General features: G+C 33.7%; 4 protein-coding genes and 1 pseudogene across 4 annotated transcripts; 3 read left to right on the top strand and 2 right to left on the bottom strand.

The window, feature by feature from the left end:
- Window positions 1-748: 748 nt before the first annotated feature.
- Window positions 749-13,888, top strand: LOC110641964 (uncharacterized). The gene is made up of 13 exons (XM_021793868.2): window positions 749-1,198; window positions 3,352-3,464; window positions 3,556-3,612; window positions 3,705-3,800; window positions 3,883-3,953; window positions 4,966-5,008; window positions 5,393-5,473; window positions 8,250-8,309; window positions 10,099-10,149; window positions 10,416-10,513; window positions 10,627-10,675; window positions 11,085-11,129; window positions 12,804-13,888. The coding sequence occupies exons 1-13, from the start codon at window positions 847-849 to the stop codon at window positions 13,281-13,283; spliced, it is 1,596 nt and encodes a 531-aa protein (XP_021649560.2). The 5' UTR covers window positions 749-846; the 3' UTR covers window positions 13,284-13,888.
- Window positions 13,889-14,732: 844 nt separating this feature from the next.
- LOC110641961 (3-deoxy-manno-octulosonate cytidylyltransferase, mitochondrial) lies at window positions 14,733-19,314 on the top strand. The gene is made up of 8 exons (XM_021793863.2): window positions 14,733-15,065; window positions 16,210-16,255; window positions 17,589-17,675; window positions 17,761-17,885; window positions 18,162-18,301; window positions 18,413-18,464; window positions 18,586-18,696; window positions 18,996-19,314. The coding sequence occupies exons 1-8, from the start codon at window positions 14,826-14,828 to the stop codon at window positions 19,086-19,088; spliced, it is 894 nt and encodes a 297-aa protein (XP_021649555.2). The 5' UTR covers window positions 14,733-14,825; the 3' UTR covers window positions 19,089-19,314.
- A 74-nt stretch (window positions 19,315-19,388) lies between these two features.
- Window positions 19,389-21,066, bottom strand: LOC110641956 (laccase-17-like; annotated as a pseudogene).
- Window positions 20,904-21,690, bottom strand: LOC110641963 (dynein light chain 1, cytoplasmic). The gene is made up of 2 exons (XM_021793866.2): window positions 21,312-21,690; window positions 20,904-21,246 (listed from the first exon to the last, which is right to left on the bottom strand). Exons 1-2 carry the CDS (start codon window positions 21,576-21,578, stop codon window positions 21,082-21,084), a joined length of 432 nt encoding a protein of 143 aa, XP_021649558.2. The 5' UTR covers window positions 21,579-21,690; the 3' UTR covers window positions 20,904-21,081.
- A 1,385-nt stretch (window positions 21,691-23,075) lies between these two features.
- Window positions 23,076-24,951, top strand: LOC110641962 (uncharacterized). The gene is made up of 2 exons (XM_021793864.2): window positions 23,076-23,477; window positions 24,442-24,951. The coding sequence occupies exons 1-2, from the start codon at window positions 23,234-23,236 to the stop codon at window positions 24,753-24,755; spliced, it is 558 nt and encodes a 185-aa protein (XP_021649556.2). The 5' UTR covers window positions 23,076-23,233; the 3' UTR covers window positions 24,756-24,951.
- Window positions 24,952-27,517: the final 2,566 nt, after the last annotated feature.

Genomic DNA, 27,517 nt, shown 5'->3' with positions numbered 1-27,517 from the left:
TTTGCAACATGGAATTTTAGAATTATGATAAGAAAACTAAAAAAAATAAAAAATAAAAATTAAAATAGAAGTAGGAAAGGGATATGGCCACAGGTGTCTGAGCATAATACATCATCAACCCATTCCAACTCTAATACTATTCCTTAATAGCCATTATTTAACCTTACCTTATGATTCGTATATAGAATATATAAATATATATTATTAAAAAATAAGCATATTATTAAAAAAATGCATATTAAATATTTCTTGATGCAATTAAGATAGAGTTTTTAGATAAGATGTAGCATTTTTTATAATATTATGACATAATTAATACAAAATATTTTTATATAAATTATAAATTATTTAATAATTATTTTATTAATATTATAATAAATAATAATTATTATAAAATAATTTATAATATATTAATATATATTAATTATATATATTTATATATATATATTATATATATTTATATATATATATTATATATATTTATATAAATTTTAATTATTTTTATTATGAGGTTTTTATTAAAAAATTTGATAAGTAAAAGTAATAAAAATAAAAATTAAAATAATGGATAAAAAATTTAAAATATTTTATTATTTTTATATATTAAAATTAAAAAAATATATAAATTAAAGTTATTAACGGATAATCCCATAGTTAATACTAATTTAGCGCAAAATCGTGGCTGCTTTTGTTGTTAGGGACACCAATATGAGGCAAAATTGTAACAACTGCCCATGCCAACGACCCTTCAGTTTCACCCCTTTATTTATAGAGCATAGTAAAAGCCCCTGTACTAACAGAAAACCCCTACTCTCGTTCAAAGAACCAACTGCCGCCCCTTTGGATATGGATTCCCCAACCCAAACTCCAATCCCTCTCTACGAAACCCTAACCCCTCTTTCTCTTCCCACCCCTAATCAATCTCCTGTCTCCGATTCTCTCCAGCCTTACTCCGTCTTCCGCAATGAAATCTCTCTCTCATCGGTTAATTTCTCTTCCATTGACTCTGCCGCCCCTGATTTCTTCTCTCTTGATGTTGGCGCCACTAGTGAGCAGGAACCTGAGCCTAAGACACCCAGTGGAGCAGCCGAGCTGACTCGAAATTCTAAGTTGCAGTCGGCGTTGGAGCCAAGCCTGGAAGGCAGTTGGTTTAGAGGGAACAGTAGGTTTAGGAGTCCTATGCTACAATTACATAAAGGTAAATTGGATAGCTGAAAAAGGAGGGGTTTTGAGTTTGGTTAATTTAATTGGGCGTCTGTTAATAATAATTTATGTTATGTTTTAATTGGGCGTCTGTTAATAATTTATGTTATTTTAATAATAATTTTATGTTATGCTTTAGTTTCATGCAGGTGAGTGCTCTTGAAAAGTTCTAAAATTCTTATTTTTATATCAGCTATATTATTATTATTATTATTATTATTATTATTATTATTATTATTATTATTATTATTATTGTCAGTGTTATTTCTTTTGGTCTTATTTCTGTTGTTATTAATATTTTTTTTTATTATTCATTTTGGGAAATTTTAGTTGTGACTTCAGGGATTGTGAATTAAATTCTTTAATTTTGAAAACTTGCAACTGTTTGTTTCTGGTAGTGTAGTAGAAATAAAGTAGCATTGATTCTTTTAGACGCAATTTGATGTGGAAGTTGTATTCATTGTCTTCTGGTTCCATGAGGAAAAACAGATCGAACATACTTTTTGGCTTTCTTTGCTCCTTATACTCATTTTTTGTGTCACTCTTGGTCTCACTTTCTTCTTCTCTTTTTACACTATTAACTTTGATGTGTTCAATCATACTGGTCCATTTATTGGTCTATAATTGGACATGTCCAAACCACATGCCCAATTTTTTTTATTGGCCATTCATCTTCTTATTTACCCTAGTAACTGATCCATTCATTGTTTAATGCTTGGACAAGTCCAAACCATATGCCCAATGTTTTATATTGGCCAATATGTCCCAATGATTTCAACTGCCCCTCTTAACTATTCCTCAACAGGTGCAACTTCCAGGTTCCCTTTCATTTCACATATTTCTATACATCTGTGATCCCGTATTGATGTCATTTTAGGCTCATTTTGCGGACAAGTTGCGTCTTAGCCCTTTAACTTAGCAGAGATTTTATGGTTGTATAACATGTTTGTTACGCTTCTCCATTTCAACCATCTTGCTACACATGCAGGCCTCTTTTAAACCCAGCTAAATGGGAACTTTAATGTGTCTTCTATAACTGTTTAACATGCATGGTTATTAAAGTCGTGCCTTAGGCATGCGTAAGGCTCACAGGCTCCAACTCTAGCGCCTTATGCACCTAGACATGCACCTTATTCTAGGCGCAAGAGTCTAAAAAGACACACCATTTTTATTTCCACCTTTGGCAAGCTCTTCCATTGGCAAAATGCAGAATCCAACGCATTAGAAAGTTTTCGGAATTAGTATCACGGGTAATAATTTGTTGTCAAAATCTCATCAAACCAGTACACCTAAGTTCGCAAACCTCTCATATTTCCATATTCAACACTATCACTTTGGCACTCTCTTATTATCTTTCTCAAAAAAGAAAATGTTACATTTAAGGAAAAGCATCATTCACCAACTTGAAAACTAATACTACTTTAGTTCTTAGATATGGTGAAGATGAGAGGATATTGATTTTGAATATTAATACCAAGTGGATGAAGGTGTAGAATAAGATTAAGAAAATTATGATGCTACTCTCAATGAAAATTGAAGAGTAGTTATTTTATGATTGCTTGACTTTAGTTTTGTGACATTAAAAGACTATTTAAGTTTCAATATATTAGTGTCTTAAACTTTTAGTAGTTTATTTTTATTTTATTTAGATTGCAAAATTATTATTACTTGAATGATTATTAGTTATTATTATTTTTAGTTTTATGTTATTTGAAGTTTGATGGAGTATTTACATTTATTTGACTTTTATGAATTTTTCAGGAGCATGCCTGCGCTTTGCGCATAGGCTCGAGGACCTCTTGGCACCTTAGTGTGTCTTGATCCTTTAATAACTATGTTGACAAGTGAATTTTGAGTTGTTCATCTAGCGCTTGGTTCATTTGATAGTGCTAGTTGGAATAGAAAAACATTAATTTACTTCTTATTCAATCCCATGGAAAATGGATTCTTATTTGTACAGTGGGATCTGGATGACTGTTGACCATTTTTTACTTGTTGAGATTGGTTATAGGAGAGGCTCAAAGTTGTTGACGTTTTGAATATTCTAAGTTTTATAGCAGATGACTAGGAACATACAGTTTTAGCTTTTTGTTCAGAAATTGTGGTAAATTGGGTTTTAACCCTGACATTTGGTGCTGGGTGTTGCAGAGTTAGTAGATTTCTGTGATTTTCTCTCTCCTACACCCAAGGAGCAAGCTGCACGCGATACAGCAATAAAAATTGTTTTTGATGTTATCAAATACATATGGCCCAATTGCAAGGTGATTGATGTCTCTATCTACGTTTTAATTTTATAGCTATGTAAGTAGAAAGGTTGTGTGTTTAATTTAAGATTGTGCTATTATGTTACAGGTAGAAGTTTTTGGTTCGTACAAGACAGGACTTTATCTTCCAACAAGTGATATAGATGTAAGTATGATGAAATTAGCTAAAAGTACTCCTCATATTTTGACAAATAACCAATTGAATTGAAGCATTTGACTTTTTTCTATTAATTGTAGGTTGTGATTCTGGGGTCGGGTATAAAATACCCTCAAATTGGTTTGCAGGCACTTTCAAGGGCATTGTCTCAGAAGGGTATCGCAAAGAAGATACAGGTATGATGGATCCTCTGATGACTGGAATATTATTATGGAACAAAACAAGACATTGTCTTATGTTCTTTCTTTAATGTCTTAGGTGATTGCAAAGGCTCGTGTGCCAATTGTCAAATTCATAGAAAGACAAAGTGGGATTTCATTTGATATAAGGTTTCCCTTTTCTATTGCCACATTGGTTATATAAATACTTCTCTTGTCTTTTACTGATTATCTTGATGTTTGACCAAATAAGACCAATAAATCTTCATACTTAGATGAACATTTTGCTGATTTGGTGATTATATGCCTGAATTTGATGCATCATATGGTTGTTGGTTTGATGTGATTAACATTTCTATTCATTGTCATTTTTCCTCCTTGCAACATTTCAAATTTTTGTTTTTTTACAATTTAACCTTTATACCAATGTTTGTAAAACAATTACTTAGATATATTTTGAAGAAAGGAGACGAGAGAAAGGAAAGAAAGAATGGTTACCTTTCAGAATTTTTGGCATACTTTGTGTTGTACTAATTACAGTGGACTTATTTATCAAATCATTGGCCATCTTTGACAAAAGATCCATTGCAAACTTTCACTTTCAACCCAGGAAGTATAAGTAATGAACCTTTAAATACTGACTGTATTGCATTGAAGCTGCACATAAATGAAGGTTCAAGAAGGGTATATTTTCTTGGTGTGGCTTGCTAAATTGCCTTTCTTATTGGTCATGTTTCAGTGATCATCTCAATTATTAACGTGAAATGCAATATGAAACATTGTATTGTAAAACTATCTGAATATATTTTCTGTTCATAAATCATGTAACTCGTCAAAGTCTTTCAAAAAATTTACAAAGAACTCAGACATGTTTGAGAAATTAAAGGTAGCAGATGCTTAATGCAAACCATCAGAATGCATGTTGACATTTGTCTTCAAACAGTTAATTTTTTATGTACTCTACAGCAGACAAATTATTATTTCATGTTACTTCTCTAAAACAAATCAGTGATGCTTTCTTTATAGTGAGTTGTTTGGAAACTTAATGTTACTGGTTCAATAGGAATTATATATCTTAGGAAATAAAATGCTTTCCGTTTTGGCATTTTGACAACTCTGTTTCTCCCTGTATTCTGCTTTGCAATTTTGAAAAGTGATTAGTTTTTCATCCTCTGGAATACAGTTTTGATGTGGATAACGGACCAAAAGCTGCTAAATTTATTAAGGTTTGTCATGTGTCATCTCCTTTGTGTAGTATTTAGTTCTTGATTGTTTGATGCTTTTCTACAATGAACTGATGCTAATCCTTTTACTAGATATGCGATGGCATGTTTGCACTTAGATTATATATAGTAGACTCCTAGGATTGTTGATGGTGTTTTTGAGAAACATACACATGTATTTATGATGCCTTCTAGGGTAACTTAGCTTACCTGACATTAGATGAGGCTTGCCTCAATCATTCAACGGATATCACTTGCAAAGTAGGTTTGCTGATAAAAAAGCAATGTTAGTGGTAGAATTCTAGTTTCTAATTGTATGTATATACGTATAAATGAATATATTTAGAGTAATTCTGAATTTGTTGTTGCTTGTGGTTCTCTTTTCAGGATGCAGTATCAAAATGGCCTTGCCTACGGCCATTATGTTTAATCTTGAAATTGTTTTTACAACAAAGAGAACTCAATGAGGTATGAATTTTCGTTTCCCATTGATGCAGTCAAGGAAAAGTAGATTTAGGAATTATTTTATTCAACTTTTAATTGAAAAATTAAGGTCTTTCACTCAGATTTTATTTTATAATTATGAAGTTTAGAGTTCTACTTAACTCAACTCAACTAAGTTTTTATCCCAAAAATTTGGGGTCTGCTATATGGATTCTCTTTCTCCACTCTAAATGATTTTTGGTTAAATCCTCAGAAATGTGTAATGTTTCTAGGTCATGTTATACTACTCTCCTCCGGGTCAGTTTAGGTCTACCATTTCTTTTCTTTTTATCCTCTACCCTAATGTGCTCTACTTGTCTAACTGGAGCCTCCGTATGTCTACTCTTCACATGACCAAACCACCTCAATCTCCCTTCTCTCAATTTATCCTCAATTGGCACTACTCTTACCTTTTCTCTAATACTCTAATTACGGATTTTATCTAGTCTAGTATGGCTACTCATCCACCATAACATTCTCATCTCCGCAACTCTTATCTTAGACACATACAACTCTTTCAGTGTCCAACACTCACTACCATATAATATGGCCGGTTGTATGGCTGTACGATAAAATGTTCCTTTCAATTTATTGGGAATCTTGCAATTACATAAAACTCTCGTGGCACGTCTCCACTTCAGCCATCTGGCTTTAGTCCTATGACTAACATCCTCTTTACATCCCCCATCTACTTGAAGGACTGAGCCGAGATATTTAAAGCGATTACTTTGGGACAGTACCACTCTATCCAAACTAACTTTTAGAGTTTTATTATTTAGGAAATTTAATTAGGAAATAATATTTTAGTTATGGATTTATTCAGGAATTCTATTATTTGAATTTCCTAGCTACTGTTGTTTTTATATTTCTAGTTAGATTTGTTTAGTATTTTCTTATTTTGGGATTCCTAATCCTCGTACTAGTAGGACTAATTATTATGTTATAAATACTTATATTATTTAGGTACTTTGGTTGAGCTTAATATCATTGATATTGACAATTGAGTATTAATAAAAAATTTGAGATTTCTCTTCCGTTTTGAGTGTTCTTTGTGTTCTACATCAATTTGGTATTAGAGCACTTTTTAGTCTGATACCTATGAAAATAGCTAGAGAATACGATCTAAGTTTTTTTTGGCTTTTCTTCTTGAATTTTTTTGCCTCGCTACTTGTCTCTCTTGCTGCCTAAGCCCATGTTACTGCCAGCAACCATTAATCATCGTCTGAACATCGAAAAATATTGCATTACCACCACTAAACTATAGCCCGTGTTGGGTGACTCTTTTGGTGTTACTCTGACCACCAAATGCCTCTACAGACCTAGTTTCCATTTGGGTCAGGTTTTGATTAGAATCTATACTAGCCCAACCAATCGACTTTTACACCTCTTCAAAAGCTTGTCGCCTGCTGATTGGAGTCTTGCTGTTGTTTGATTGCTCGTTCAAGCCTTCACTTGCTCACATGTGCCGAGTCGAGTCTGTTGTCCATAAACTGAACTTATCCCATGCCTTCTACTGTGTGCCTGTCCTCAATTGATCCTGCAACCTTGCTCTCTACTATTTTAGCTGCCATGCCACCTGCTACAGTATACTATTGACACATTACCTGATGTTGCTACGTCAGCAACCTTGCCACATCAACAATTTTGGCCAAATCCTTTCCTGCTAATTTCAATGTCTTGATTCCACTTTTGACATTCATTGTGGGTAGAAACAAATATTTGAAGCACAATCAGTCAATCATTGATCAAAATTTTGATTTTTTGATTTTATGTGGATTGAAATTCAATGACTACAAGATGAAATTGAGGACTACAAGTACAAGATGTTCCAAGGATAGGAAGAAAAGAATAGAGTTTTTCGTTTCAATCTTATTGCTACCAGCCAATAAGATAGAGTTGCTTGTTCTTCGAATTTAGTTCTTGATTCATTAGCATTACAAAACTCGAGATCAAGCTTTCTCCGATTAGGGGAGAATGATGTAGTCAATAAAATTTTTATTTTGTAAAATTAAGATCTTTCATTCAAATTTTATATTATGATTAGGAATCTTAAGTTTCTATTATTTAGGAAATTTAATTGGGCAGTGGTATTTTAATTATTTAGGAATTCTGTTGTTCAGAATTTCCTAGATAGTGTTCCTTTTATATTCCTAGTTAGATTGGTTTAATATTTTCTTAAGATCTTTCATTCAAATTTTATATTATGATTAGGAATCTTAAGTGTCTATTATTTAGGAAATTTAATTGGGCAGTGGTATTTTAATTATTTAGGAATTCTGTTGTTCAGAATTTCCTAGATAGTGTTCCTTTTATATTCCTAGTTAGATTGGTTTAATATTTTCTTATTTTAGGACTCCTAATCCTTGTACTAGTAGGACTACGTGTTATACTATAAATTCCTGTGTTATGTAGGTGTTTTAGTATAGCATATTATTATTAATATTGACAATTAATAGAAAATTTGAGATTTGTTTTTCTCCCATTTTGAGGTGGTTTCTTTTTTTTTTTTTAATTAATATAAAATTTGAGATTTGTTTTTCTCCCATTTTGAGGTGGTTTCTTTTTTTTTTTTTAATAATAGAAAATTTGAGATTTGTTTTTCTCCCATTTTGAGGTAGTTTTTTTTTTTTTTTTTTTTTTTTTAATGTTCTATATTTCCCATCTTCTAATAGCTTATTCCAATATAATTAGTTGAACTTTCTTCCCTTGTCTCATTCTTAGCTTGTGCTTGACTGATTCAAGAATCCTTCAAAGTATGTAGGTATACTCTGGCGGCATAGGTTCTTATGCTCTACTTGCGATGCTCATGGCAATGTTAAAGGTAACAAAAGTTAGTTTTAATTTAAGATCTTCTACAATATGATTCTAGGTTTTGTTTGTACAACGCAAACATTGTCCCTGGCTGGCTTTTCAACACTTCCTGCTATATGTGTTGTGATGCATTTCCTATATGTAAGTATTTGAAAGCTTCAATTAATTATGAAAAAGTTATTAAATAAGATGAAAATATAGACATGATAGCAGGATTTTGCATGCCATTCTTGCTGCCTCTTATTTAAGGGTTGGATAAAGTTTATTTCACATATATCTCCTTCTTACTCTTAAAATTTTTCTCGGCATTTCATTTCTAAAAGTTGCATTTAGTTTCTAGTTTGAGACAATTGTTTACTTTACAAGGACAATAAAGTTTTCTTAATAATGATTTAATAATAAAATCATATTGTTGGATACAGACAGTTGAGATTATCTTCCAGTTTTTTCGTTGGGAAACTGTATGTTGATGAATAGGAACTATTACTATGGTGTCTTATGAGCAAACTGAAACGATTTTAGTTTTGTTCTTTTATCAATTTTTTATCCACCAGATGTTGGCAATGGACCCTTGAATATCAGGCAAACCATTTCATTTGCCATGGGGAATTGTAATAGGTTTATTCCAAGATTAGGCAATTGTTTCTTGTCATTGATGGGAAAGGCTTGCCAAGTTCAAGAAAGTGTGATGTAGGACAGATGTTGGATCTGCCTTTGTTGTGGATTATTGTTTCACTCTGTATATTAGGGTTAGGAATTAGGGAATTATGGTTCTAGAATGGGATTTTGAAATTGGATCAGGTGTAGTGGTTTTAAGGGTACAAGTGGGCCACTACAAGGGCTGGGTTGGGGAATTTCAATTTCCCTGCAGCAATTCGAAACTGAGATTTAGTGTTAAAGAGGTCTAGTTACTGAAGAAAGAGTAAGAAAATCTTGGAGGATTTGGGATGCTGTTGGTAGAACTAGGATAAGTTTAAAAGCTTTTCACCGTGTTGTGAGCAGTGTCAAGAGACTACAGGGATTTAGGGCTGTAGATGTAGAAATCCCTGAGATTAAAAGACTTTTTTTTTTTTTTTTTTTTATAGATGAGATTAAAAGACTTGTCCTAGTGGATTAGTAATCCTAAATAGGAGAATTATTGATAAAGCTCTAGAGCCCTAAATAAGATGGTATAACTAGTATTAAAATTCCTAAATAAAAAAAGGAAATGCCTTACTAACAGGGACACTTTCCCGGTGACCAAAGTACTCCTCTTCTAGGTTTAGGCTTTTATTTTCAAATTGGGCATCTCCTTGCCAGTAATCCTACGGATGTCCTCAAATTGCTTTTGTCAAAGCTATTGTATCATTTTGGTGAAACTATGTAATTAAGGAAGGTAAGTGTTTAGTGAGGAATTAAAATTTATTTTGTAAATGAATTAATTATGGTTAGTGTGAAAAGAGAGGGGAGAGAGAGAGAGAGAGAGGGAAGGGGGGGGGGGGGGGGGGTTGCTTTTACAGGGTTAATTAAGTATATGAGTAATAACTAAGTTCTATGAATTAGGTAATTGGTGTAGCAACTTGAATTATCGTCATCCGTATTTGACATCTCTTTTTTTCCAATCTACTGTGATACAGTAATAAAGTGATGTGGCCAATGTTGTGTTTTCTCTATGATTAGGCTACTTAAAAGTTTCTTTTCCCTAATCAACTAATTTTTGGAATGTCCAGTGCTGTACTTTAGATGGAATGTCACTTTTTCCCATTTTGCTCTTCATCTAATAATATTGCTCATGTAATCTAATGCATTTGATGCTACAGAATCTCAGAGAGTGCCAATCTTCTTTAGAAGATAATTTGGGAGTCCTCCTGGTATGTTTTCTAAAATAACCAGATTTTTTTATATAAGTTGTTTTATAGTGTTTTGATGAATAGAAACTAGGAAGAGCTTTATTTGCTTGTGTATATCATGTGAACCATGCAAAGTAACATCAAATTCGGGTTCAAAAACATTGATGTTATATTAAGCATCATCCTTGTACAATTGAATCAACAGATGTGAACCCTTTCATTTAGGGACTTGATAAAACAAATTTTATAGGCTTATATATTCTAACTATGTTGTTTTTGGGTAGCAGATACATTTTTTTGACTTTTACGGGCGCAAATTGAACACCATAGATGTTGGTGTATCTTGCAATGGGGCAGGCACTTTCTTTTCAAAGCATAGGAAAGGGTAAAAAGAGCAAAAAACTTTCAGCTACAGGATGCAAATATTGATCTTCTTACACTTGGCCTAATGATAAGGTTATGCTTATTTTTTATTTTCTTCCTTCTATTCTATTTTAGGTTTATAAACAAGGGACGGCCATTTCTCATCGCCATTGAAGATCCACAGGTCAACTTGCTTACATGAAATTTCTGTGTATTAATTGACTATATTTTGCAAATAAAATAGTAGGTTGTCAACTGAAAATGTATCGGTGTGATTTCTTAATATGGCATTTACGTGGTTTGGATGGGTTGGTTGATATACCTTTATAGCTAAGAGTGGATTTAGCTGATTTCCACCCCATGGCTGGTCCGCCCCTCTCTTAATAGTGCACTCCCCCCAAAAGGCAAAACAGGTTACGATAACCTGCTTTGCCTTTCACACTGATTACGGGCAAGCATTCTGCACCTTGATGCAGCAGACTAATTGGGATGAGAATGAAACTGGATAAAAATCGACCCTACACTAATAATGTTTTTATTTATCTATATTTAATTTGGTTGGTAAAGCATTTTTTCCCCCTTTGATGGATTAGGCACCAGACAATGACATTGGGAAGAACTCATTTAATTACTTCCAGGTTTGTTCAATGATCCAGAATCTTCTTTTCTTGTTGCTTTCACTGCACAGCACCAGCAATTATGAATTATAAATGCCCAAATCCCAATATCAATGTAAGAGAGTGATTTGAGTGTCATTGCAGCACATTTTGTCAACCATTTAACTGAAGAATGCAGGGGTGGCAATCTTTTGACTTGATTTATGGACATGAATCAAACCTACCTGTTTGAGCCAAATCTGGTTGACCTGTTTAACAGAATTAATATTTGATCTGATTAGACCCATAATTTGACTATCTTTCACATTAGCCAGCTTGATCACCAAATATATTTGATTGGCCTGTTTAATCCATATAAAAAAGACATTTGTCAATACTCTTTTATTCACAAGTGTGCTATAATGACATTTGGCAACTATGCTATTAAACTGAAAAAAAATCCAATGCATCTTTACTCTTTCTAAAATTGCAAAGCTACTGAATATCTTGTCATCAATAATTCATTTTCAAGCTGTTACTCTGTTGAAAATTTAAAGTGATGCATGATGTTTATTGAACTGAAAGGTTCAGAATGCCTACGGATCTAAAATTTGCTGGGCTTGAATAAATCTAGATATCCTGTGTGTAGACCTGGCCATGGTCTGGTTCAGAATTGGACCAGTTTACAGGCCAAACTGGATTTTTCTTTTTTAAAGAAATAAAAATTTTGAAAAATTTCAACTATTGGCTTTGATCAAAGCCAAACTGAATCAAATCAAAACCACAACCAAATTGGAATTGGAAGTGAGGGGGACATTGCAGTCTGGTTCCCATTCCCCTGAACCTTGAATTGGAGCTGGCCTGGCGTGGCCCAGTGGCCACCCCTACCTGTGTGTGTTGTTTCATGTTGACGAGTTCCTTCTCTGAGTTCAGAACCTATATTTTCTAGTTAGAGGCCATGGTTTTCCCTCTTATTTAATTTTGATCTCCATTTCTTGAATGGTGGTGTGTTTTGATGGATTAGTGGCGGTTTATCCCAATGATTGAATTATGAAGTTATATAGCTTGTTACTAACTGTACTGATCAAAAAGGAAGAAAAAAAAAATGTAATTTGCTAGTTTGTAGAAGGATTGAAGTTCTTAGGCTGTTAGTCATCTACATTTTGTTTTGCTATTCATTGATCTGTAAGTTATGCTGGTTGTATTGAGTCAATCCCTTGTCAAGCCACTATAACCTTGCAGTGCAGCAATGACTCTGAGGTTGCAACTTTTCTAGACTTTGCTTAACTCCTATAGATGATATCCTGAATCAAACTTTCTTACTTGACATTCAATTCGGTGTGCAAAGAGCACCATACTTGTCAAATATTGCAGTTTTCAATTGGCTTATGTTCAACTGTGGCTGATGGCTGGTTTCAGTTGAATGCTGCATTTGAATTCGAAACTTGTTTTGAAATCAGTGATTTAACCTCAATTATGTTGACAACAAGCTATGCATCTTTCATCTGTGCAAGGCAGGGTGGACATTGGCTAGGTTTTTTATTTGCTCAAGTTAGCCTAGCAGAATTATCTGTTCACATCACATGGAATGTGAAGTTTGAGAATTCCTCGGATTCTTATGTTTCTGGCAAAAAATCAGATTCATATTAAGATAAAAATTATTTATTCCTTTGTTACTGTAAAGATTATTAACTAGTTGTCAAATCCTTGTTGCAGATTAGGTCAGCCTTTTCAATGGCATTTTCAACATTGACAAATCCAAAGACCATCTTAAGCTTAGGCCCGAACAGGAGCATTCTTGGCACCATAATTAGACCAGACCCTGTTTTGCTGGAGCGGAAAGGAGGATGCAATGGGGAGGTGACTTTCGATGCCCTGCTGCCGGGAGCTGGGGAGCCAATACAGTCACATCATGATGATCACCAGGAGATTTTGGGTAACTGGTTGTTAGATGATGAAGAACTGCCACGGGGAGGTGGAGTAGCTGGAGATGGTGATGCACAATCATCTGGGAAGAAAAGGAAATCTTCTTCCAAAGACAAGTTTAGAAAGATAAAAGAAAATGGTGATGTGGGGAAGATCAGTCATGAAGAAAATGGGTCGAAAAGAGGAAGAAAGAAACAGCGTTGGAGACATAACCGAGATGATGAAAATGGGTTTAGCTATAATATTGGTGGATCTCCATGGCGCCACTGAAAAGATATTGCATGCAAAATCTTTGTTATGTCTCCTCACTTGAGATCATTCATTAGCTATCTCTGCTGTGGTTTTTTCTCCCCTGCAGATGGTTTACTCACCCATGTAATATGTGTTATTGACCATTCACAGTTCAAACGCTGCTATTGGCGTGCCAACACCTGCAGAAGTGAATTACAACCGTGATTGTGTGGTGGACCCAAAGCTGTATGTTATTACAAACGTTGAATGAGTGATTCTGCTGACCACATTTTGGAGCTTAAAATTAGTGGGATGATGTTGGTTTTTGGCTTTGAATTGTTGAACGTGGAGCAGCTTACCACACCAAAGAATAAAGAATAGTGAGAAATGCAGAAGTGAAGGACAAATAGCAGCATACAATTTTGACATGAGCATTTTTTTTTCTTGTATCAGTAACATTTAAGTTAGTGTACAATTGATTATCATTTATTTAAGCTTCCTAGACATTTTGGCTTCACAAGCTACTTTGCTTTGTCAGGTTGGTTGTCTCTAACGTAATACAGGGGTGACACTTCATTATTTTGTGTACTGTATCTCAAACCAACGTACTGATGATCTATTGGATATTGCTACAACATTTCAAATGTCGATGTTAAGATATGCACAAACCAATGGAATTGAGTTGCAGTAAATTCTTGGATCAAATAATGTCATAAATATTAATAATATTTTGCATACCAAGTCAGAAATCTGTTTTTCGGTTTGATGCTGTGTTCATTTATTTTACGAAAGCTACAAGCGGAGCGATTGCCGAAGTAATCCCTGCCACATGTTAGATTAATTGCTGGATCAAGCAGAACCTCAAATGGTCACCTGCGACAGAGTGCCACATAAAAATGTTTCTTTAAGAAAAATGTCAAATGATTTATACAAAAGCAAACTGCCCTAAGTTTGTCATCACATGCACCGCCAATCATGCAACATTGATTGGGAAAACTATTGTATGTATTAGGTGAATATACACTCAATTAATAAAAAAATATATAATTTTGTATAAGTTTTCTATGATTTTATATAATATGATATTTATTTATTAATAGGAGTTTCCTATTTTTCCCACAAACTTGCATTTTTCTGGAGGAGAGCAAACCGAGATTTCCATCTATTTTTTCAGCCATTTAACAAATGAGATTCAAAGTATACGCGTAAAACATTACATTGATAAATTAATAATTTTTTTGTTTAAATTAATATTTTTTATTAATTTTTTCAAAACATAACAAAATAATTTTAAAAATAAATTAATTAATAATTTATAATATCACAATATAATTGTAATTATATATTTATTTTAGTTTAGAAAAAAAATTCTAAATAAACAAAAAAAGTGTTTAGAATTTGAGGAAAAAACAGATATAACATTGTGCAAATTGAACGCGTCTGAGTAACGGTGAATTTACAGCACGGCTGATGATGATAATATAGGCCGCATTTGCGTTTCGCCCGTTAACTCTTTCTCTCTCTCTCTCTCTCTAATTCAACACCTCAAGTGCGGCAAACAGTTTGAAAACCATTCAACCAATGACGACGTGCTCTTCTTCTTCTTCTTCTTCTTCTTCTTCCTCATCATTGGCCAAGTTATGGATTGTGCATGGTATTGTGGCTGGAGCTGCGATTGCTGCTGCTTTCGGTGCTCGTGCTTATCTGGGTAGATTCAGAAAGTTCCGAAGCCGGGTTGTAGGAATCATACCTGCTCGTTTCGCTTCCTCTCGGTTCCAGGGCAAGCCACTAGTCCAAATTCTAGGGAAACCCATGATTCAGGTATAAATCATATTTGCTTCAAATTTTTTTTTATTATCTTTTAAATTTTTACGAAAAGATTTTACATGAGTTCAATTTTCCCGTTTCTGTTCTTTTGTGTAGTTTAATGTTAAAGTTGAATGATTTGGTACAAAATCTGGAACGGCTTTCGCATTTCGGATTGTTAAACGATGAGCAATCATCAATTAACATTTTTTGTGATCCAATGGTTGGCCTAAACAACGTCAGCCAATTTTAATTAGCAGTGAAATGCTTCATTAGAGGTTCAAAGAGCTGCTGAATGAATATAATATTGAATTTCTTAATTTGTTTATCGCTTGTCAGATTCATATTGCCAATGACCACAGTGTGAGATCTTCGATCTTTTCTCTTGGAGGATGCGTGGATCCTCACTCTAACACTTCCTATGGTTGAGCTCAATAACATGGTTATGAGGAAAGCCTATATTAAGTTGATTGATTGTGAGAACCATGATTACACTTCAAGAAGTGAGAGAATCCTTTGTTCATCTTTAGAAACAAAAAAGAACTGACATTGTGCACTTCCTGTTTCTAGATTATTTATTCCTTTTTGGAGGTAAATTAAGCTCATCAAATTGTTTGCAACCACATCAACAAGTAATTCATTTCATTTTTAGATAAATCTATTATAGATAAAAGAATTCTATGGAAAATGGTTAGGGATCCACTAAAAATTCAATTGCTGGCATTTTTTATATTTGGTATATCTATACTAGGACCTCAAATTTCAATAATTTTATGTTTTGAGAGAAAAAGGACAAGGAGAGAGAGTATTAACACAGAGACTATACAAGGAAAGAAAGTATTAGCACAGAGACTGTACGAATTCATTTGAAAATTCCATCAATTGTTATAGAATTTGCTTCAAGTTAACGAATTCCATAAAATTAACAATGAGAACTTGTAAATATCTTAATAGTTTCTGACATAACAATATGGAATTATAAAAAAAAACCATAAATTTTATATTCCAAACATGTAATGTATAGAATTGCGGATGAATTTTATAAAATTTTATGAAATTCTTTAGTTTAATTGTAGAAACACCTTGTGGACATGTATCGATAACATAATAAATGGACTGTAATGTATGTTTTCTAATGCATTTGGTTGATGATCTACAGAGAACTTGGGAAAGAGCAAAATTAGCAACTACCTTGGATCACATAGGTAAATTAATTTTGCTGAGATTCATCTAATTTATTTGGAAATGATGCTAAGATTTTCTGTTTAATTAGAGCAATATCTTTAGAAATGCATTCAACTACATATCTTGATTGTAGCAGAAATGCTTAAATGCTACTTATGTTCATTATCTAGGGTTAGGTTACATCACAATGCATCTAGATGTCAAGTGCAGAAGTCTGGATTTGGTTCAGGGAGCCCCACAAAAAAGTTAATTTATTATTTATGGGTTGGACTTGTCCATCCAACTTGTTTAGCACTGGATGTTTTTCATTTCTCCATTCCTGTGAACAGAAAAAGATAAATTAATGAAAAAAAATGTAGTTATGCCAATGAAATCAATGATAGAGTTTCTTGGATAAATAATATTTTCTTTTTTCAAGGTGTAGCATGTGCTTGGTAGATATTATCTTCTTCTTCTTTCAGAGGTTGGGGTTGGGGGCAGTGGACAGGGATTTTCGATGGGCAATTAAAAATGCTGAAGGAACAAGTTATTGTTTAGTGGTAAGCATGAAGATTCAGCTGGTACTGTTTTAGCTATTTTTGCCTATTGTGAGAATATTCGGGATTCTTTTAAGAAAGAGAGTTCTGTTATTCTGCCCAATCCTTGTCAGGGTCAGATTTGGATTCTATGGAGGCCACCGTGGAGTTCTTGGTATAAAATTAATGTGGATGCTTCGTGTAGAAGTTGAGATGTGGCAGCGAGGTTATGTTGCCAAATTTGGTAAAAGTTCTCCGATTGGTGCTGAGCTTTGGGCAATTAAGTTGGTCTGCAGGTTTCTAGGCAGAAGGAATTTTCCCAAGTTATTTTGGAATGTGACAATTTTGCTGCTGTGTCTATGGTTAATGGTACTGAAAAACCCGTTGGCAGCTTGAGATCTTTGGTGATTTCCATTCAGAGTCTCGGTACCCACAATTGGGAGGTTCGTGTTGTGCATGTGTACTGTGAAACTAATAGATGTGCAGACTTCTTGGCTGGCTATGCTGTAAGAGTTGGGTTACGTGTCCATATGTTGTAGAGCCCTCCTCTTGAGCTCTTGGAGTGGATTTCTCATGATAAAATGGGAGTGGCCTACTCTCATGTGGTGTAGTGTTGTGTTTGCTTTTGTTTAATCCTTTTTTCCACCAAAAAAGGAAAAAAAAATGCTGAAGACATCATCCATAGGCTGCACTTTGTAGCTGACCACCTAGTTGATTTGATAAATGTTCGTTTAGCATTGTGATTACTCCTTGTGTGTCCCTGTTTCTTGTATTTTTGCATGTGTATACTTGTTTTTTGTGTTTATGATATCTCATTCGTAGTTTGTGATTGATGCAGTTGTGGCAACGGATGATGAAAAGATTGCAGAGTGTTGTCGTGGATTTGGGGCAGATGTGATAATGACTTCAGAATCTTGTAGAAATGGTATGGTCACTTGGTCAATATCTAAGTATAAAAATACAATTTGATATTGGATTTGCAGATTGTAATAATCTGTATTAGCATACAGGTACAGAAAGATGCAATGAAGCTCTTGGAAAGCTAGAAAAGAAATATGATGTTGTTGTCAATATTCAGGGGGATGAGCCTCTCATTGAACCTGAGATAATTGATGGAATTGTTAAAGCACTGCAGGTAAATTTGTTTACCATTCTACACATGTTCCTCTCATGAAATGTGACTTTTACATCATATGAACAAATTCACGTTGATCTTTTTTATTTTTTAATATTTGAACAAAGGCCTCTTTTGCATATCATAAAATATCCTGTTAAATTCAGTTATATTCTTGAAGAAAAGAAATATGTTGTATGGCTATAAAATCAGTTTGCAATTTTTGGACATTTATCTCAGTTTGAAGCTTTTCATTTATTTAAGGCATTGAGTTGTTGAAATTTACATATGGTGCAGGCATCCCCAGATGCAGTGTTTAGTACTGCTGTAACATCTTTAAAGCCTGAAGATGCATTTGATCCCAATAGAGTGAAATGTGTGGTGGATAATCGAGGTTATGCTATTTATTTTTCAAGGGGACTCGTTCCTTCTAATAAGTGAGTTTACTGATATTGAAAAATTGGTGGTTTTGCTTTCTTTTTATTTCTCTTCTATGCTTTTACTCATTTATTGGGCCGCGTGATGCATTTTTTTGCCACTTGATACAGATCAGGAAAAGTCAACCCACAATTTCCATATTTGCTTCATCTTGGGATTCAGGTATGAAGATGTCATATTTTCCTTATAATTGATCTCTTCATGTGTTTGGGTGGTACATGTCTCTGAGAGCATGTGTGTGTTTGCTCTGTTCTTATGAATCGCTCACTCTATTTCTGATCAGAGCTATGATGCAAATTTTCTAAAGATATATCCAGAACTTCAACCTACTCCATTGCAACTAGAAGAAGATCTGGAGCAGCTTAAAGTCCTTGAGAATGGTTATAAAATGAAGGTAAAGTGAATTTCGCCTGCCACTTTCTCCCTCCAACCTTCCTTTGAATAGCTGGATTTATGCTATACTCCTAGCAAAATATTTTTGACATTGCAATGATTTCTAAAATTTTTCAGTATTTTCAGCTCATTCAGGAAATTATGCTATTCTGCCCCTTGTCATTCTATCACAATTGAATTTTGTATTTCTTTTTTAAAGAGAACTTGGAAGGCCCTGTCTCTCTGTCAAGTGTCAAGGCTGATGGTGTTAGGTTGCTGAAATATTCAGATACCATAATGCGCACACAAATGTTTTTGCAGGTGATAAAAGTTGACCATGAGGCACATGGTGTTGACGCTCCAGAGGATGTTGAAAAGATAGAAACTTTGATGCGTGTGCGGAATTTGTCCTAGTTCATACAATTCAAATTAGACCATTGATTTTAAGTTGGATTATATTAAATGCTGCTTCTTATCCCTTTTTTTTCTTCTGTGTTTGTTTTGGTATCATGTTTGTATAGTAAGTATAGTGAACTAGCATGTAACGTTTTGCATATTTTTACCAATTGCTGTTGTACTTGGAAGGTATGTGATTTTGTATGCTGCAATATTTTTTTAATACCGTTGGACCCTTCTGTTATTTCCTTGTTATCTAAGCCTTTCCAGTTCAATGGCAAAATCAAACTTCTCAACTTCACTCTTTCTGGAGAACTTGAAAAGCATACATTTTATTGTTTTTCTTTTCTCAGAAATTTTGTAGAGTTGAACAGAAAGGCAGATTGAGTAAAGATAGGGTTTCTATTGGCCTGCTTAACCTTGTGATTATATGCAACTAAACTCAATCCATAACTTTCATTTCTATTGGCTTTAACGCCCACTTGATTATAGTTGAATATAACCTGACCATGCTGCCATGCAGAACATCATATATTGCTTGATGTCTAACCCGTTCTTAGTGAGCGGGGTGGCCCTACTTTCTGAGGGTAGTAGGGCTAAGCTAAGGGGCATGGTGAGTGGCAAATCAATGGCCAACACAGCTGCTTGGTTAGCCCTCAATCTTCGTAAACGAACTAAAAATAATATTATAATTTAATTCTAAGGTATTGAATATAGAATAATTATAATTGATATTTGATAATAACATATTTTTAGAATAAATTAGTCGTTGCTGAAATTTGAAATTAAGCAGCTCAATTATGCCAACCTGGGCTGTCTGCAAGGAATCGTACTGCAACCTACCCACCAGAGGGTACAGCCACTGTGTTCCTGTCAATGGGGTCAACAAGATTGAAATTTGCAGGGTCCTTATTTGGATCAAAGTTCCCAAAACCTTGTCCAACAACAAAGAAGTTGAGGCCATGCAAGTGGAGAGGGTGGCTCTCTGCACCGAGTATGCTGGTGTCCTGCATGATAAGCTCTGCACTAGTGTTGAAAGGAAGCACCACCAGCTTTGTTCCATTGCTGACCAATGACCATAGTATTATTTGGCGGGTTCCCAGTATAACTAAAAGGAAATAATGGATTTTAGACACCCTTTGATTGACCCAAAAAGTGGGATTGGAGTAGAGCTTTGGTTGGCATTGCAAATGATACATTATTAACTGAAGCTGCGATCATTGTTCCATTTGGCCCCTGGCAGGTATTGTTTTTGTGGCAGGGGCTCGATCCAAGGCCAACTGTGAAGGAAAAATTGCCTATCAACCATCTGAGGCACATTTGCAGGGAATTCTGTGCTCGCCAAGCTTTGATGTTTATTTGCAAATTTTGTTACAAAAGAAGTATCATTAACGGCTGGTAAATTTGGTTTAAAAAGTGCAAATTTCTTAATTGAGAGGACAGGCTGATGGGTTTTAGGTGAAGCTTCATATTCTAAAATCCCAGCGACAGATGTACTGTCAAAAGTGCCTAGGCCAGTTACATAGGGTCTAGCAGTCATGAAAAAAATGAGGCATTTGGATATTGAGACTTGGTTTTTAAAAGAACATTTGTAGTTTGTCCAGGAGTAATCAGAATGGTCTCAGCTTCAAAAGGTTTCACATAAACAGCATCAACTTCAACGACTGTTAATGTGTGGTTTGCCATGCTGAAGAAGAGCTCGTCATTGAGCGCTGCATTTGATTATCCGAAGAAGATCTTTCCAAGCTTTACCTTCCGCCTGAAAGTATCTGCAAAGTACCCATTTTATACGCACGAAAAAGTTATCAGATTAAACTATATAATAATAACAACTCTATAATCCTCGAATTATTATTAAATAATAAAAAATCATCTTACACCGTATGTTATAAAATATTATATTTAATAAATAAACGAATTACATATTTTTTAAACACCCTACACTCGGGTACATAGCACTCAGGTCAGGTGTACTGCTCATTTGTTGACGACTCATTTGTCAACAATCCATTCAAGCCTCCAATTCCGTCACCAACTCTACCTCTGTTTTGAACAGGAGAATAGACAGCGGCTCTATACAGAAGTACACGAACCCACCCGCTGAGTGAGTCACAAACGATCCGAAACTCGTCCCCACTACACAGTGCCATGCTAGCCCGTAGGCCGAGTCAAACTCCTGTAAGCAGTTCAAAGTCAGAGCCCACAGAGGAGGAGAGATAGATAGAGAGAGGGACGACGGACCTTTTTAAGGGCTCGAGCAAGGTGGGTTGGATTGGGGCGGTGTTTTGGAGCTGAGTCAAGAAAAGATCTTGCATAGCGAAAAGCACGTTCTTGCATATGCAGTGGCATATCGGATGATCTCGGCCGCACATTTAAGCTGATTGCAATGGCAGCTAGCTTCATCACTTCCTCTGTAGGAATCCTATCATGGATCATCGTCTTTGCTTCTCCTGCGATAACTCTCCTCTCAGAGGATTGCTTTTCCTTGCATCTCCTAGACATCTCCATGGAAGAAGAAGAAGAAGAAGAAGAAGATATATATTATATAGAAGGGTTTCTCTGAAACAGACTGAAAAATTATATAGAGGGTGGAGAATTCAGGAAACGCTTCTTCTTCTTGACTGTTACATAGACAAGGACAGTATGTAATTTGCTTAATGAGAATCCACCAATAGCATCTGTACAAGTGTTCATTGAGATGTTCTGCTTATCGTGATTGGACAGTCCTTTCACGTGTGAATGTTATCTATGGTGGTTGTGGTCAATGTCGCTACAGAAGCGATGGGTCTGGGAAGAATATAGAGGACGTGGGTTGACACGAGGAAAGCACGGAAATCGGCCCATTCATTTTTCAAAATTGATTACTAAAAATTTCGATAATAAATATAGATTATTCAAAATAGAATTTTGATGCTCTTTTAGTAGCCGTTAAATATTGATGATTAGTAGTAATTATTTATATATTAATTTAAAATAAAATATTTTATTAAATATAAAATTAATAATATTATTTTTTTAATTTTAATTAAATTAATTTTTTAATTTTTAAAAATTAAAATGAATAATTTTTTATAAAATATTTTCTTAATTTTTAAATATTAATATAAAATTTATATTATTAAATAATATAAATAATATTTTAATTAAATAAAAATATTAAATACTATCTTGACAGGTTTGCTGGTTGTTCATTGCATTGGCTAAAGAATCTACTTTATTTCAGCTTTATGAATAAGCTGTGGGCCAACAGGTTGGAGATGGATCTATAACCGAAATAATTGGGGAACGAACCGAGTAATTTCAATTTGATTTAATAATTGAATCGAACTCATTATATGAGAAAAAAAAAATTTATTAAATATTTTTATATGTTAATTAATATATAGTGATAATATTATTCTTATTTTAATTTTAATTTATTATAAACAAAGGAAGCTAAGTTTTCAAATAAAATCACATTGATAAAATTAAAAGATTAAGTTGTTTAAAAAAATAATTAAAATCAATTGTAATTTTTTTTAATGTTTTAATTATAATTTAGAGGGAAATTATTAAGTGCCTTAGAGGACTTACTCTTTCTCTTTTATGCATGTGGAATTGATGCTACATATTTTATAGAGTAATTAAAATTTTATAAATATAATATAGCAGGGAACATTCTATATATTTTTTTATTTTAAAATCATTCGACTCGATTTTTATAATGACTAAATAAAAAAATAATTATTAAATTAATAAATATTTTTATTTATATAATTGATTAAAATGATATTAAAATTAACATTTTAATTTAAATAACTAAATATAATATTTATAATACTATAATAATATTATATATGAAAATGCGTAAATTATTTATGAAAATAAAAATATAAATTATATGGAAATGATAACGTGGCATCAAACGGTTGGGTTACTGATCCGACCAATAGGATGAAAGCACATGGGAATATGCAGGACCACTTTCCTCATCCTCCAAATAGTTCAATATCTATTTCCTTGAGCTAAATTCCAAACCAACAAACTCCAAAGCAACAACGCACGCCCTCGCTCTCTCTCTCTCTCTCTCTCTCTACCTCTCTCGATCTAATCTGCGCTTTTCACTTCCCTACAAAGACAATCCTCTCTCTTTCCATTTTAGGGAGCTGCGATCCTCGGCTTCCATGGCTACCGTACTCGATTCCCTTTCCATTCCTTCCTTTCCTTCTTTCCCCAAATCTACAGTCTCTCCTTCCCTCACTGCTTCTGCCTCTCCGATTTCATCTATCAGCAAGAGACCAGCCGTGAGGTTACCGGAGGCCAGTGGTCTCAAGATTCGCTCCTTTGGATCGGTCACTCAGACTCCCATTCGTTCTAGACTTGCTCGTGGGAGGATCGTGTGCGAGACACAGGAAACTGCTGTTGGAGGTAAGGATCGCAGTCTTTTGTGTTATTGTTTTAAACTGGTTTGAGATTTTTTGCCTTATTTTGATGAATTAAATTAAAATGAGTGTTTACTGGTAATTAGTATCTAAGTTCTGCTCCGTACATCCGAGTGGTGTGATGGCTGAAATCATTTATGAATTTGATGCTTATTAAAGTGGAGAGTGTGAGTATTGATATTCTCATGAAAAACTTCGTCGAATTTGATAATCTGATGATCAAGGCTTTGTTAGAACCATAATTGAACACTAATGACAATAACAATTGTTGAGAAAGCAATATATTTGGTGCTGGAGGATATGCATACCATGAAGGGCTAGAGAGCAGTTGAGATTTTATTTCGGGCCCAAGCCCAAGCCCAGTTTGATGGTAGCCAGCTACTCTATGATATCAGATGGTAACTGACCTAAACTAAGGGGAAAATTATTAAGCAAGGAATGGACATAATAATAATGAAGGAATTTTTTCTTGTGTAAATTCTACTTGTGTTTTGTGTTTTGGGTATCGGCCTCGGCAAGAATTTTTCATAATAATAATAATAATAATAATAAGCTGACGTCCCATCATCATTGACAGGAGAATATTCTAGTCTAGGCTGTTTGGCTGACACTGAAATTACATTTGCAAAAGTGTGGTGCTTAAGTTTTGCCAAATGATTGAAGTTGCTAGTTCTGAAAATAATGGAAGTTTCTACCTTAGATGCATAGCGCAGCATCGAGTAAATTCAACACTCAACCTTAGTCCTAATCTAATTGAAATTGGCTAAAAAACCCAGTTTTGAAGCGAAAATTAATGTTATGTATTCCATGTATAAAACTAGTAAATTATCATCTTTGTTCTAATCGTCACATTGCATGTTAATCTGGAATGTCTTTACGGATGTAATGGCTCAGTGATATATGAAACATAAACTAATTGAAATAAATCTATTGCTTTTTGAAATTTTCAGTGCTTGCTGTTAATGAGAAAACATGGAAGAATCTTGTTCTTGGATCTGAATCCCCTGTCCTTGTTGAATTCTGGGCTCCATGGTGTGGTCCTTGCCGTATGATCCACCCTGTAATCGATGAACTTTCTAGGGAATATACTGGAAAGCTTAAATGCTACAAGCTTAATACTGATGACAGTCCTGCAATCGCAACCCAATATGGAATTAGAAGCATCCCAACTGTTATGATATTCAAGAATGGTGAGAAGAAAGATGCTATTATTGGTGCAGTTCCCAAAAGTACTTTAGTCACTAGCATAGATAAGTTCTTGTAAAGGGGGAGAGTGAAGAGAGCACTTGCTGGAACTAAAATCTTCTTAGAATTGCTTTCTTCTCTCTTTAGCTTTAACTCCCCAAGTTGAGATGCTTTGCTTCCATAATAAACTCAATTATTCCTCTGTATAGTACTGGAAGCAGCTGTGTTTTATTTTATCTTTATATAATATTAGATATATCACTTGCCTATTCAAACAGTACTTCAATATTCTGTTTCTTTTTTTTTTTTTTAAGTCGGATTAGTTTGCAAACAATTATCTCTTGTTGCATGTCTATTGAAGAATCTTGGGTAGCAAGAGTGTAGAGCAAACTTGTATATATTTTTTACCAAAAAAAAGAAGACGTAAGTTTTTCACCAAAAAATTCATGTAAATAAAGGTTAGGTCTTGGACCACCTCGAAGCAACTAAAGTTGGTATAGTTTGGGTTTTGATTATTGATGTTTTGGTTTCATCTAGTTTTGATTTGGGTTTCGATTCTTCAAATAATTGTGTGCTATCATAGAAAGTTGTACTTAATTACCATTTACGTTTTAAAATTAAGCTAATACACACACTAATACATATTATACATTGTTAATACAAATATATATTAATACACTTATAATTAAAATCATAAGGTAATTTAATATATTTATAATTAAAATTATAAAAAAAAAGAGAATTTAAATATAATATTAAATTGCATACGTCCATGTGTAATTTAGAAAAAAAAATTTAATGAAGAATTGAAATAAAATTAAAATAATAATATAAATTTAGTTCAATAGAGGTTTAATATACTTATTTATTTGGTTAGGAACCCAAAGAATTGTGCATACAATTACTGTCAGTCCGTCAGCTCGGTGATCAGCACTAGCACAGCTAATGGGAATGCAATTGAGGAGCGTCCATGCCTATCCTAGGACCATATACTTTCATTTTACCATGACATGAGCAAACGATTCCATCCACAGTCGAAGGCTCAAGAATGTTGATAGCAACAATGTCATTTGCGGCAAATATCTTGGCTTGCGTATCAGCTGCGGGTTGTGAGTATATATATTGGTAGTTATCGTCCGACAAAATGTTTGTGCTATTTATGAAATTAACGGAGTATTTGTAATTAAATTATTATTAATTAAAAAAATATTATTTTTTAATTAAAAGAATTGTAATTTTGTTATTTAAATATTTAAATTCTAAATCGTTAATGATAAATTTTAATTAAATAAGTTGATAGTTGCTCGTAAATATTTTTTTAATTGTCATAAATTATTTTTTTATAATAATAATAATAATAAAATTATTTTAAAATAATAAAAATAAAATAATTTTAAAGTAAATTAAAATTTATTAAATATATAAGACGAAGAGTGAAAACTTTTACATATTGATTTTCTTATAAAAATAAATATGAGTCTTAATTTTATTATTATATATATTTTTAAATTAAAAATTAGAGAACATAATAACGTGTAATAATTAAATTTAGTAATTATATATTATATCTGTTTAAGGAATATATAAAAAAAAATTTAATATTGACTTTTTTTGAAAAAAAATTAAAAATTAATGGATAGGTGTTACTTTAATAATTATGTCACGACCCAACCTATGCGCCGAACCGGCATTAAGACCTGGGCCAGCCTAAAGCCCCCGAGGTCCGTAGTAAGCCTAACTATTCCTCAACCCAACTCTAAGGCCCATTTGGGCCTAATTTCAATAATTCAACCGGACAGAGTCCAGCCATAAAATGGACCATTTAATGGGGAGTTTTTAACTCACCCAACCTATAAACACAATATATAATCATCTGGGGAGCTCAGCTCACCCTCCATATAATCATGATGCCATAAAAATAAATGGGAGCTCGGCTCCCTCATCCAGTCCAACATACATGCTTTTAATAAGTTTACAGGTCCAACATGGTAATTATATTATAGACCCAAATCAAATAAATATTTCTAACAAATGCATAATTCTAGGAGTAAATAAAAATTATACAATATTATAACATAAACAGGCAACCAGCGAGGGATGGAAACAAGTTAAAACTCAAAAATAAACCTCCTGTATCCTGAAAAAAAAAAAAAAAAAAAAAAGGTGAACAGGAGTGAGCATTCGACTCAGAGAGTAAAATATCAATTTTAACCATAATCTCTATAGCTATCTACAGCTAATGTACCATGTGGAGTGAAATGCAACATCGTCATAAATTTCATACAAATCACATTAAAAAGGAAATTTGGAGCACTTACACACTCGATAATGTCAAACAATACATATATGGGAGCTAATCCCCTATACAGCCCTCTTAATCCAACTTCTGCCAGCGAAGATCTCAGCCGGACTTTTGCTTAATAAACCAAATATAGGGTCTCAGCAAAGATCTCAAGCCGTGTCTACCTCGAAGGACCGGGTCCCAGCGAATCTCTCAAGTCGTGTCTACCCGTCCTATCCATATCAACACCATACCACACGCATGCAAACGCATGCACACTGTTCCAAATTACCACAAATAACACCCATGGCAATCCATCAATTAAGAATGAAATATAAAATGTGCCTAGTGTTTAATTACATAGATATATACATATAAGTGATGCATGAGCATACCTAAACATATAATAATATTGAAATTATAATTAAAATTAATATTCTACTCATAGACTCAACCGAAGTCACTGTGGCGGCTGGGCGGAGGAGGAAGGCTGTTCCGGCTCACCTAATAATTTTATTACAATTATTTAATAAATTTGACTCAATACAAACTAAGAAAAG

The sequence above is a fragment of the Hevea brasiliensis genome, chromosome 4 (assembly GCF_030052815.1).
Source record: "Hevea brasiliensis isolate MT/VB/25A 57/8 chromosome 4, ASM3005281v1, whole genome shotgun sequence".
In the NCBI taxonomy this organism is placed as follows: Eukaryota; Viridiplantae; Streptophyta; class Magnoliopsida; order Malpighiales; family Euphorbiaceae; genus Hevea; species Hevea brasiliensis.
The sequence above is the reverse complement of the archived record's forward strand: the minus strand, read 5'-3'. Positions and strand labels throughout refer to the sequence as shown.

What these genes read in the sequence shown, in the direction of transcription:
- LOC110641964 (XM_021793868.2), top strand. Translation starts at nt 847, where the DNA reads ATGGATTCCCCAACCCAAACTCCAATCCCTCTCTACGAAACCCTAACC. An exon ending in TGCTCATGGCAATGTTAAAG is followed by an intron (nt 8,310 to 10,098) that starts GTAACAAAAGTT and finishes TTGATGCTACAG; the next exon opens with AATCTCAGAGAGTGCCAATC. An exon ending in TTTTCAAAGCATAGGAAAGG is followed by an intron (nt 10,514 to 10,626) that starts GTAAAAAGAGCA and finishes ATTCTATTTTAG; the next exon opens with GTTTATAAACAAGGGACGGC.
- LOC110641961 (XM_021793863.2), top strand. Translation starts at nt 14,826, where the DNA reads ATGACGACGTGCTCTTCTTCTTCTTCTTCTTCTTCTTCTTCCTCATCA. An exon ending in TAGGGAAACCCATGATTCAG is followed by an intron (nt 15,066 to 16,209) that starts GTATAAATCATA and finishes GATGATCTACAG; the next exon opens with AGAACTTGGGAAAGAGCAAA. An exon ending in TGCTTCATCTTGGGATTCAG is followed by an intron (nt 18,465 to 18,585) that starts GTATGAAGATGT and finishes ATTTCTGATCAG; the next exon opens with AGCTATGATGCAAATTTTCT.
- LOC110641963 (XM_021793866.2), bottom strand. Translation starts at nt 21,578, where the DNA reads ATGGAGATGTCTAGGAGATGCAAGGAAAAGCAATCCTCTGAGAGGAGA. An exon ending in TTGCTCGAGCCCTTAAAAAG is followed by an intron (nt 21,247 to 21,311) that starts GTCCGTCGTCCC and finishes AACTGCTTACAG; the next exon opens with GAGTTTGACTCGGCCTACGG.
- LOC110641962 (XM_021793864.2), top strand. Translation starts at nt 23,234, where the DNA reads ATGGCTACCGTACTCGATTCCCTTTCCATTCCTTCCTTTCCTTCTTTC. An exon ending in ACAGGAAACTGCTGTTGGAG is followed by an intron (nt 23,478 to 24,441) that starts GTAAGGATCGCA and finishes TGAAATTTTCAG; the next exon opens with TGCTTGCTGTTAATGAGAAA.